Raw genomic sequence first — 12391 nt, forward strand, 5'->3', positions numbered from 1 at the left:
CACTAAATATGAAAAAAATATTCCTTATGCATGCACTTCATACACAGTCATTATGTTTAAACCACATTTTATTTATTTATTTTCAGTTCAAAAATTGACATCTGTACATACGATACTATATAAAACAGATATTAAATGGTTACATGAGCATTAGTCAGTGGTTAATTTAATTAATGTAATGTGCTATAACCTTGTTTCCCCGGCTCATAACACATAGTCCCTGCAGGTTGTGCATGCTTTCATGTACACTTTTAAAATACAAATATCTATACAATGCAAATGTTTCCCATATGGATTTACTTCTAGATTTAAAAATGATGCAATGCAAATCTGTGGATACAAAAAGAAATTGCATTGGTCTTTATAAGGACACACATACAAAAGATGCTGGGTATTCAGCAATACATGGTAAAAAGTAACATGTTGCACCATGGATTATGAAGACCCTGACCAGAAGTGCAAGGGCAGTAAGGGGAGCACTCTTGGCCACGGTCTGGCTGCCCTCTGTCATTCATGTGAGATAAATAAATCCAGCACATGGTGCAGAGCACAGCATTGGTGGGTGCAGGCCTGGCCTGTCTTTACCCATTGCTATAGTGAAGGCAGTAAGTACAAAGCACCAATGCGGCCTTCATCTGCTGCCATTCCATAACTTGTGTGTCTGAATGACATGCCCGCCCCCCCTCTTACCCCTCATAAATACAGCACTGCCCAATGCAGACAATATAATGTGGTTTTATAGTTACATCTGAAGTTAAAGTGGGAGGCAGGGTACAAGGTGGAAAAAAGTCTGATTGTGCCCAAATTTGCACTTTGCACCCTGCCTTCCACTTCAACTTCAGATGTAACTATAAAACCACATACGTAACTATAAAAACAACAGCTTAAATTCCCTTGTTAAAAGATAAAAGTCATAATGATAATCTAGTAAGTGTTTGCAAGTTTCATTCCAGCAAAACTTGCGTCACCGGAGACTTCTAAATGACAACGGTTTGAAGAAGCCTAAAACACATAATTAGATCTAGTGGGATAGGTGGCTGAATATCATTCCCATCCAGGCGCAGGTAACGAAGACGGGGTCCCTGAGGAAAGTGTGGGTCAAATTCTTCTTTCACAGCTTCAGGACACAAAATATTTCCACTTATATCTGCAAAGCACAATACTGTAGTTATTACAAAAAATCACAAAATGAACACATTATGCGGGACAGGCTGTGAAAGCAGGCCATGAATATTATTGTGTGTTTATGTTTTTCTATAATAAAATAGTAGGCAGCACACCCATTTCCATTTGATTTTGAGTCTGATTTAAACAAACAACTGGAAACATTTATCAAAGGTTGAGTTTATTTTTTTCTGCACAATTTCTAGTAAACATGTTGTTTTCCTCCATAAAAGAAATCCTTTTTTCCATTTCTGAGAAGTCAAGTTACTGCAGATAGTATTTTTATATGTATATGCATACTAGGGATGCACCGAATACCCTATTTTTGGATTTGGCCGATTCCCGAACTTAATCAGAATTTGCATACGTAAATTGGTGCCAGGGCAGGTCAAAGACAACTGAGAGCCACAGACAGCAACAAACTTGGAGGGGTGGGGTGACCCAGGCTCAATCCCATGCTGAAGCCCATAGGTTAAATTGACAGAGTCAAGTCTGGTGGTTGGACTAGGTGGCCATGTTAGAAGCAGGTCAGGGACCACCATTTGGATTAGGCAGCAGACAGAAAGGTTCCCCACCTGCCCTCCATAGCTTGGGGTGGTTTTGTTGTTTTAATTTGTTGTTTTATCTAGTTGTCACACATGTGGTATTGAGTGCTGGGGCACAATAGTTGTTAGGGGAGGATTAGGCAAATTTGCAACCACAGTTTTTTCATTAATGGTAATTGTCACAGCTGGTAGAGGAATCCATGTCAGTCTGGGTGAATTAGTGCAGTTAGGAGAGGCATATCTTGGTGGGATGGTTTAACCTCTCAGGTGGGTGACCATCATTGTGGATTGAGCCCAGGTAAGAAATTCTGTAAGGTGAAGGTTGGGTCCCGTTTAAAATACATACTCTGTAGCTAGTGGCTGGCAGAGTCCAGAATGGGGGCATATCCTCTGAACTGGGCTTGTTGCAGCTAGAGGGTAATGTTTTAGGTTATAGACTGGCAGACTGACAGGGGGCTCAGATGTTATGATAATGTTGTAGTTTACAATGTTCAATGCTGTTTTGTTTCTGAAGTTGTATAAAGCTGTATAGTGTGTTAATCTTTCATGCTTATTGGTATTGTGTGTAACTTCAATAAAGATGTGGCCAATATAATTCCAACATGACAAGTTAGTTAGGTTAGCAGTAGCAAGTAGTGATGGATGCCTGGGTCATGCACATAGTGCGCAGTTACATTTTTTTTCAATTCCTTATTATTAGTGATGTTATTATTAGTGATGGGCGAATCTGTCCTGTTTCGCTTCTCTGAAAATTTTTCAAAACTCCAGAAAATCGCAAAATGCTTCGAAGTCAATAAGCGTCAAAATTATTTTGACACAAACGACAATAGTTATTCACACGACTCTTAAGAACAAAGGTATTAAAGTCAATGGCCGTCCGAAAAATTTTGAAAAGCGACAATTTTCATGCGTGCAACAATTCTGTCGCACAACAATTTTTCCATGGTGAATTTTCACAGCCATTAAAGGATTATTTTTGGCAAAGTTATTACCAATAGCTTTACATATATGTAGTGTACATCTGGAATTATACATTTGAAATGTAAAAATGTCTCCTTTTTCCGCTCACACAGAGATGATTTGCAGGTTTTCCTAGAGTGTGCACGCGTACCGCAATTAATGTTGGATGTTGGATTTTTTTTGTGTCATATTAGAATTTTTCAAAGGTAACATATTTTGCCTAATGACATCCAAGCACCACAAGTTAATAAACACATGATATTCAGGCAACCAACCTTCTTTCATGTAAATTCATTCAAAGCAAAATATTGGTAACATTTAGTGAATCAGGTGCATTTGAGTACAAGCTGACCCTGTTAGCTAAGGTACAGCACACGAGCAGTGTTGTTTAACAGTAATGTAGACTGAATGTAAGAATGTTAAAAGGGAGGATCACCTTTAATTTAACTTTTAATACGTTATTGAATGGCTAATTCTAAGCAACTCTTCAACTGGCCTTAATTTTTTATAGTTTTTGATTATTTGCCTTCTTTTTCTTCTGACTCTTTCCAGCTTTCAAGTGGGGGTCACTGACCCCATCTAAAAATATTCTAGATGGGGCCTTACAAGTGCTCTATACAGTGGAAGAATGACCCCCTCCTCCCGTGACTCTATGCCCCTTTTAATACAGCTCAAGACCTTATTTGCCCTTGATGCTGCTGACTGGCATTGCTTGCTACAGCCAAGTTTACCAACTACAAGGACTCAGAGATCATGATCCTTTTTTAAATATTGGAATAACATCAGCTTTTCTCCAATCCATAGGCACTATACCAGATGAAAGTGAATCTGAGAAAATCAGAAATAGGGGCTGGTCTAAAACTGGACTAAGCTCTCTTAGAACCCGGGGGTGTATGCCATCAGGCCCTGGAGCCTTGTTTACATTAATTTTTATTAAAGCTTTATGAATCATATCCTGAGTCAGCCACTGACTAGATTGAGCTGAGCCATTAGTGCAGCTATAAAGTGAGCCTGGGAACTCAGACTCCTCTATTGTATACACTGAAGAAAAGAACTGATTTAGCACATTTGCCTTTTCTGTATCTGTTACAACCATACTGGTACCATTATTTAATGGAGCAACACTCTCAACCTTTTTACTATTAATATATTTAAAAAACTTTTTAGGGTTAGTTCTCATCTCCACCTCAATTAACTCTTCATTTATTTTCTTTGCCTTCCGGATTGCTGATTTACAACATTTATTACATTGTTTATATTCATTAAATGCAGCTTCTGTCCCAACAGATTTGTAGTTTTTAAATGTGTTTGTATTGAACCCTGATACATTGCATTTAATCTAAGTAACTCATTTTATTATAACTACTGAAGTTTTTTTCTTTGGGGGGGAGATGCATATCAAACTGGTAAACTCTGGAAAGGCCAATGTCCTGTGCTGACGCAATTCAGAATACGTAATGTAACAATGGCATGCCGGCTCCATCCACAATAAAATCTTCAGAGGGGTCCCACATGTACCTACCCAGCCCCCTCTGCGCCTCCCACCCCTGTCCCCCCTCCCTGCAGTGTGCACAAGTAGGTAAGAGACCATGGTCCGACCCCCCTGTCCCCCGCGTCCCCCTTGACTGCAGGGTCTGCTTCCTCTATTGTTACGTCACTGGTTTTGCCTCCACTATGGATTAAGTTTGTCTTAGTTATGATCAAGTACAGGAAATCCGGTTTAAAATGTTTAACTATTTGATTAGAATGGAGTCTATGGAAGTTTTCTGCAAATTGGAGTAGTACATTGAAAATGCAGGCCCACCCATCTATATCGTATAACTGCAGTGCCTTATAATTATGAAGCAAAAGATGGTTGGCAGCTGCTCAAAAAAAATAACTCTACTAGCTGTAAAGAGGATTTTTTTTGACAGAAACAGAGTTTACCTCCAGTTTGCTTCAGACATAATATATTGCTTACAAAGTGAACATAAGCAACCCTTCCATATTTTACATTTCTAGTATCTGTCAAAAGCTAGGTCTAGTTATCTAATATTTCTATCTTCTTCCCCGAGGGATGCAGATGGACTTGTTATAGACTTGTCCAAGGATATAAATCCTTTTGTAAAAATGTATCCTTGTAAAAAATTGCCTGCAGAAATGGTGTTAAAAGCACAATTTTTTTTAAAATTTAACTTGTTCGGCATTTCTAAGCTTTAGCATATAACTTGTAAAAGAACAGTTGCCCATTATACAAGGCACAAGATTACACAGTGATGTAAATGCATTCCATTGCTGGGAAAAAACCTATGCAGAAGGTAATGCAGAAAAAGTTAAAAAGAACTTCTGATTGCAGATTCTTAAATTAAAAACAAGAACACAAATATCCTGTACGTTCTGATTCTCTTTCCCAGCCTCCAGGCAGTGACTGATTATGGAACTGTTATGGAACTGAAGTATGATACACTTGATTGTTTAAAGCAACGACTGGGGATTCCACTTTGTATGCCCAAATGTTATATGATTCAAGAATAAATATAGTCTATGGCAGGGATCCCCAACCTTTTGAACCCGTGAGCAACATTCAGAGGTAAAAGGAGTTGGGGAGCAACACTAGCATGAAAAATGTTCTTGGGGTGCCAAATAAGGGCTGTGATTGGACATTTAGTAGCCCCTATGTGGATTGTCAACCTACATTGATGCTCTGTTTGGCAGTACATCTGTTTTTTATGCAACCAAAACGTACCTCTAAGCCAAGAATTCAAAAATAAGCTCCTGCTTTGAGGCCACTGGGAGCAACATCCAAGGGGTTGGAGAGCAACATGTTGCTCACGAGCTACTGGTTGGGGATCACTGGTCTATGGTCATTTAGGGAGCTTTCCTCAAAGTTGGACGTTGTCAAGTGAGTTACCCCTGCTATCTAAGACTGTAGCATCCTAACTTGCAAACAGACCTCACTTCAGTGCTATGATCCTACAAGCCAAATAAGCAGGCATGTGATCAACAGCTCATGATGAAGCTCCCAAGCACCCACAGATGAGTGATGTTAGAATATTGGCAATGAACACTTAGAGGCTTGTCTTCTAATCAGTCACTTACATTGTAAGACAAGAGCTGAATGTGAGCACCCTGGTTTTAGACATTTACTGTTTGCATCTTGCAATCTCCTGTAATAATTAACATGGTCATGTTGACATTGCAGGTGCATGTTATTGTCATGTGACTATATTCTATAGCATTAGTTCCTAATGGCCATGATGCACAAGACAGAAATGGCATTATAATATGTAGACAATACAGTGAGTCCATGTTTCAGTGTTTCTGGTCTATTGACCAGAGCTAGTCCATTGAGAATTGATATACTGTATATATATATATTTACAAATATATAATCATATATAATGATAATCAAATCATATTTCTAATCCAACTATGACACAAGACTATCATCCAATTATACTTCCTGCCTGCTGTTATTGGTTTCATATGATCATTACTAAAAGCATTAAACATTTTCGGGGTCATTTACAGTGACTAAAGGGTGCAACATCTCTCTACTTTCTCCTCATTTAAGAGACACTTGTGACTGTATTCTGGAGTGCAAGGACCTGCTGTCTGAGACACTTGTGGCAAGGCAGTGTGCTAAGTACAATAAACATGTCAGTTTGCACCTGTTCTTTGCACCCTGCCCTGGCATCAGTAAATAACCAATTTTCATGTATTTCTTAATACCTAAATAGTAATATATCTAGCCTTCTCAATTTGATTATAATGTAATATTTGCAAGAAAATATTGTACAGTAAAGTGTACAATAAATAAATATAAATAGAGCAGGTCTTTTCCTATTAGGAGTAGTGATGGGCAAATTTATTCGGCAGGCGCGAATTTGCGACGAATTTCTGCATTTGCCATCGTCAAATTTGAATTTTTCACCAGTTTTGCGAATTTCGCTGGAAATTAGCGAAATTCGTGGCAAAGCGAAATGGGACAAATTCGCCCATCACTAATTCGGAGACATGTGGAGTGGAAAAGGGTAAGTTATAGAGAAGTCTTGAATTTTTTTAATGTTTTTAACTATGTTTTGATCTGTCCCTAAACATTTGTTGGTTGTAATATCATAGACATTTAAACTCTTGCTGATGTTGCTTTGCTAAGGAACACCTACGTCAACATCTTATATAATTAGCAGGTGCCTTGATGTTATTTGTGTGTATATACTGAAACTCTCATTGACATGCAGAGGCTTAACTTGACAGTCATCAGCCCTAAACCCTGCACTGTGGACTCTTCCCTCACACCTGCCTGTGCACCAACAGTGGGGCAAGGGAGTGTGAGACACATGCAGGAGTGGCAGGAAATATTTTTTCACCAGTCTCCCTCTCTCATCAAGTCCCAGCATCCATATGATCTGTTTCCCTTATAGTAACAACCATTGCTGATATCACTGTGTAGAGTTTATCTTCTTCTTCACTTGGCAGTGACAAAAGTTGTTCTACAGAAAGGATAACAATAATTTTGTGAGGAACGCTTCTTTTGTACAGTCTGTCTATTCTTTAGCTACACCTTTTTCTGTTCTACTCTAAACATTTCCCTGCCACTTCCCAAACTATCTAGTTCAATGCCTTCAAAGGGACATAGACAGTAGCAGCGACTTAGCTTCTGCTGCAATCATTTACTAAAGGTACTTGCATCTAAAACCACTCCTTGAAACAGAGCATTTTGGCTCCTCACTAGTCTGTTTGTTTAGGCTTTAACATTGAGCACAGCACCACCCTGTATTTAAAATTATTCTAACGTACATTGAGGGTAAAAATATGGCAAACTATGCTAAAATGGCACTTTGCACACTGCACATGTGCTTTGAAATGAGCCCTAATATGTAAACAACAGCATCAGGTTTCCTTCCATCCACTGTTGGAACCCTCTTGAAACTTAAGAATTAAGGGCTTTCATTAGCATGAGCTAGAAAGAAACAATCACTTCTCAAACACTGCAGGAACAGGGTACCACATCTGTACAATGGTGGGTGAGGATTCATTGAAAAAGAAATGTCACCTGTTATGGAGCTGTAGATAGAGTCCCAGTATTCTGGCCAAAAAGATGCTACCACATACATGTGGTAGTCTCAAGAATCCTTCATGTACAAACTCTTTAAAGCAATGAACACTAACTATAGATTAACAGACTGTAAGCTCTTTGGAGCAGGGATCTCATCATAACTATGTGTTGAAACTCCTAGTATATATTATCACAGTCGAACTTATAATAACTATACCCCTGACTGTGTTTTCACCATTATATAAAAATACAAACACAAATATTGCTGTAATCATGTTAAATGTAGAATGATACCAGGTTAACTGACTATGAATTGTGAAACAAAATATAAGATATGCGAATGGTTCATGGCCCAGAATAAGTTCAATGCAGAAAATATCTCATTGTTTTTCACATGGATATTTTTTGGCTGTCAGGGTCAGTGACCCCTATTTGAATGTTAGAAAGAGGAGTAATAATGAAAATTGATGACCAACTCAAGAATATAACTTTCAAGAACATACAAAAAGTTAGTCCTCAAAGCACCATATACCACTACAATAACCTTCTTGGTATGTATGAAATACAGTAGACACAATTCAAATTATATGTCTTCACTTAATAGAAAAACTTACTTTTTATCTTGTTGTGATCGAGGTGAAGACGCTCCAAATGGCCATTGACAATGGGCACAGATGTCAACTCATTGTAAGACAATTGCAAATCTAATATAGATGACATGTTAAATACATTGGCTGGTACACCTGTATCTGATAACTTGTTGTAGTTTAACTGAATAAAAGTTATTCTTGGTATTCCATTAAAGTAGTTCTTTGGAATTTCTTCAATATTATTATTATCTAAATACAGTTGAACTGTGTTAAGAGGAAGACCTGGTGGCATTTTCTTGAGGGTGTTCTTAGCCAAGTTGAGTTGCATAAGACTCTTTAGGCCATTAAAGACATCTGCTTGAAAGGAACTATCTGTGAGCTTATTGTGATGTAAGTCTAATAAAGTCAAGTTCCCTAATTTACTGAAGACACCTTCTGGAACCTTTGAGATTTTATTCCTTGCCAATCGAATTTGTTCTATACTTTCTGGCAGTGGTGCTGGTACTTCTTCTAGTTCATTGTCATCTAAATATAAATAGAGCAGGCTTTTTAAACTTTTCAGCAAATTTTTACTGATGTTTTTGTTGCTTAACTTGTTCCTACTTAAGTTAATCCACTTTAGTTCAGTAGCATTTGCAAAGGATTCTTCTTTCAGGGATTCGATCAAGTTGTTATGCAAATATAAATACCAAGTTCTTGCTGGGATGTGTGGTACTTCTTTTAGGCCTTTGTTGTCACAATATATAGCATGTGGAAAACTAATTGGACAAACACATTCTTTGGGACACTGAATGGAAAGTAAGGGGTAGGCTCCAAGGTCCGTGTAATCATAGGCTTGCGTCACAGAGTGAGTAAAGGAAAAAATGATCACTAGGAGAAACAGAGGTCTGCTATACTGTGCATCCATTGGGGACCTTAAAGAAAGATAATATTCTTTCAATCAAACATAAAGTCATTATATATAATATTCTTTCAATCAAATATAAAGTCATTAAATATATATAGCTCACATAAACAGTAAACAAAATTTGCAAAGTTTGCAGCACCACCACATTTTTACTAGAATCTAAGTGATGTCATTAAGGAAACTGAAAGAAGAGAAAGAGGTGGACTGGGCTGAATTCTTTCTTCACTGAGCTCTATGTGTGGGTTGTTACATATATCCAAAGGGAGTACAGAAAATAGAGATGTCTTTGTTCAAATCAGGTAACAGTTGTCAAATGTATTCATGCATTATGGCTTCTAATTCTCTAAAGGAGGTGTGTGTATATGTGGGGGGGGATAGTCATCTGGATAACATTTCCTATTAATATTGTGTACTCAAACATAAGGGATCAAAGAACATTTAAACAGCTGTTCCCTGAGCATGGTCCACAAGCTAAGAGAATTTTGTTTGAGTAATCCTTTCCCTCCAGCTATTGCAGTGTTTTTAGTAAAATAATATTTTTAACCATTTAATGTATTCCCTCATCTGAAACCTGAGAGTTAGTAAAAAATACTTATAAATATATAATAATTATATGTATAATACTTATTTTCTTAAAGCATTGCCCTGAATAAGATACACTTGCAGTAAACTGTTAATAAAATAGATTGGTATTCATGCTAGAAAATGTACTAAATTTTCACAGTGCCATTATTTTTGTATTAACTGTGTATGTGTGTCTTGTGTATATATGTGTGTTTCATGGGTATGTGGTTTGTAAACAAAAACATACAACTAGCAAACTTAACTGAAAACAGGAGATTATATTTAATTTTTTTGCATTGCAGCCAACAATAAGTTCTACAGTTCGACGATTACTTGAAAAGTAATTATATTTAATTGGCACGCTAAAACGGTACTAAGTATAAGCTTTACACTACACTGTATAATGAGGAATAACATACATTGTATCCCAACATTTGGACTGTAGCCAAAAAAAGCACATTCTGAAACAATAAATACACAGCAAATATACAAAACATATCTATGATAGAGAAAGCCACAGTACCAAAAGTAGTAAAAATTAAGCAGTCAAACCAAAGAATGTTTTTACCTTGTAACTGTAGGATGCAGAACTGCTTTCTTACAATCTAGTATCTGATGCCTGTATGAATTCACCTTAAAGTGGAAACTCTTGGCTGCCAGCAGATTGTTTTGATCCTATCCCTTTGAGGTTTAACTGCCTATTACAGCAAATGTGTTCTCTCAGAAACCCAACAGCCTATTCTAGTGTTACTGTGTTTAATAATAATAACCACCAGCCTTTGTTTCTATTGAATTGATGCTTTAGATTAAATCTTACCTCTGGTTTACTGGATCTTCTGCTCTTTTGTGTTGGTCACTGGTCAGACTAGAGTTTGACTGAAGCAGAATGCCTAACACAATGAAAGCTGCCTCTCTGATATATATGCACCAGTGACTTCAACTTTTAACCCATAAAACAACTTAAGACACCTCAGTACCTAAGCCATCAAAAGAGAAGCATTTTTCTGGTGTTCTTATAAGTTTGCTCCAGGGCAGCCTGCATTCAAATTTCAGAAAATGCCACTGTAAAAAATAAGCATTGTGTGAAAGACACTTTTAAAAAAAAATTTAAAAAGTCACACTGATTAAAAAAATCACCTCTTGTGATAATATTACATGGGACAAAGAGATGAAAGATTAAAAACAAAAAAAGATCATGCATGGAAATCCTTTTTTAGATAGAAAGGTAATGCATATTTGTGGCTTCCATTTCAGTTGTAGTTGTATCACACCTACACACATAAACAAGTCAGACTTTTTTTGAGGCATCTGTAAAACAAACAATTATGTTTGTCATTTGTGACATCTTGGACCAGGATAAAGCATGAAAATATAACTGAAATATCTTACAGATACAATAATAATTTCTACTAGCCTGCACAGTTTTATAATAGAAAACAAAAACTACTGAAAAGTGTTCAGTAAAATTGTTAGGTCCCTGTCACACAAAGCATTTCTTTGCTGGAGGAGAACACACCAATTCAACCAGCATCTACCCCATGTATGAGGGACTTTAAATGACTTTAATGCCATCTACCTGTCTCTGGACACAGGGACACATTTTGGCCTAAAAAGGATAAAGTGTGGTGTTTGTTTCCAAAACCCACCACATATGAGCAGTTGCAGGAGTATCACATGACATGGGCAGCATCAATGTTATGACCCCTTTTCATTACAAAACCACCAATTACCATCAACCTTTTACCAACTAGGGATGCACCATACCTGTTGCTTTTGGATTTCGCCAAATTGCGAATTCTTTGCACTGGATCCAGCTGAATCCCAAACCCTTGCTGCTGGGGGAAATTACCAATGTGCAGGCATAAATTGGTGATGCGTGTGTAAGTTACAAGTTTTCACATTTTGTAGGGTTCATATTACGTTTGGCAAGACTCTTAAATTCAGTTGAATCCCGGTTTGGGATACGAAAAATGCTCGGATCCCAAACCAAACCCTGGATTTAGTGCATTTCTATTACTAACACATTCAAACAGACACCATATTGGGCTGAAAAAGGCTGCAGCCTTTATTAAAAGCTAGTTTATCAATATCAAAACTTTGTCAGAACTGGCTTCCCAACTAGCTGCTGAAGGCTGCTCTTGTGGGCAAAAATAACAAGCCTGTCAAAACCTCAAGGCCAACCCTCTTGCACTTAATGAAACTCTCCCTTTAACCCCAGATTACCACTAGCTTCAGGCTAACCTTCTGCCTTTAGTGCAGAGAATCTAGCCCTGCTGCACAGCCCCATTGCATCCCGTACCCATGATAACTGTATCTTCACTGCTGATAATAGAGGGTTTGCATGTCCTGCTAAGGTAAAATGGCATCTGCTATGTTCCCCCTCTGACCAGAAAGACCTACTAACCCAGCTACCAATCAGTTACTGATGGGACTAGGTCTCCTAAAACCCCTTCAGCTAAAAACAAACTAATGGGATACAGGGGTATAGTGTACTCTACCCTGTTTTCTTCTGCAATTAAGCTTATTAACTTTTGGTCCTCAACAGCTTCCTCATCAGGTTACGAACTACAAATATATCCATGTCTTGAGACATACATGAGAAATAGTTTTAATAGATCATAGA

At 37.6% G+C, this 12391-nt stretch overlaps 1 protein-coding gene across 1 annotated transcript; it reads right to left on the reverse strand.

Annotated features, from left to right (window-relative positions):
- Positions 1-49: 49 nt before the first annotated feature.
- Positions 50-10692, reverse strand: kera.L (keratocan L homeolog). Its single transcript, XM_018252380.2, has 3 exons — positions 10586-10692; positions 8322-9211; positions 50-1147 (listed from the first exon to the last, which is right to left on the reverse strand). The coding sequence occupies exons 2-3, from the start codon at positions 9202-9204 to the stop codon at positions 978-980; spliced, it is 1053 nt and encodes a 350-aa protein (XP_018107869.1). The 5' UTR covers positions 9205-9211; positions 10586-10692; the 3' UTR covers positions 50-977.
- Between the last annotated feature and the right edge of the window lie 1699 nt (positions 10693-12391).

This window comes from Xenopus laevis, chromosome 3L, assembly GCF_017654675.1.
Source record: "Xenopus laevis strain J_2021 chromosome 3L, Xenopus_laevis_v10.1, whole genome shotgun sequence".
NCBI lineage: Eukaryota > Metazoa > Chordata > Amphibia > Anura > Pipidae > Xenopus > Xenopus laevis.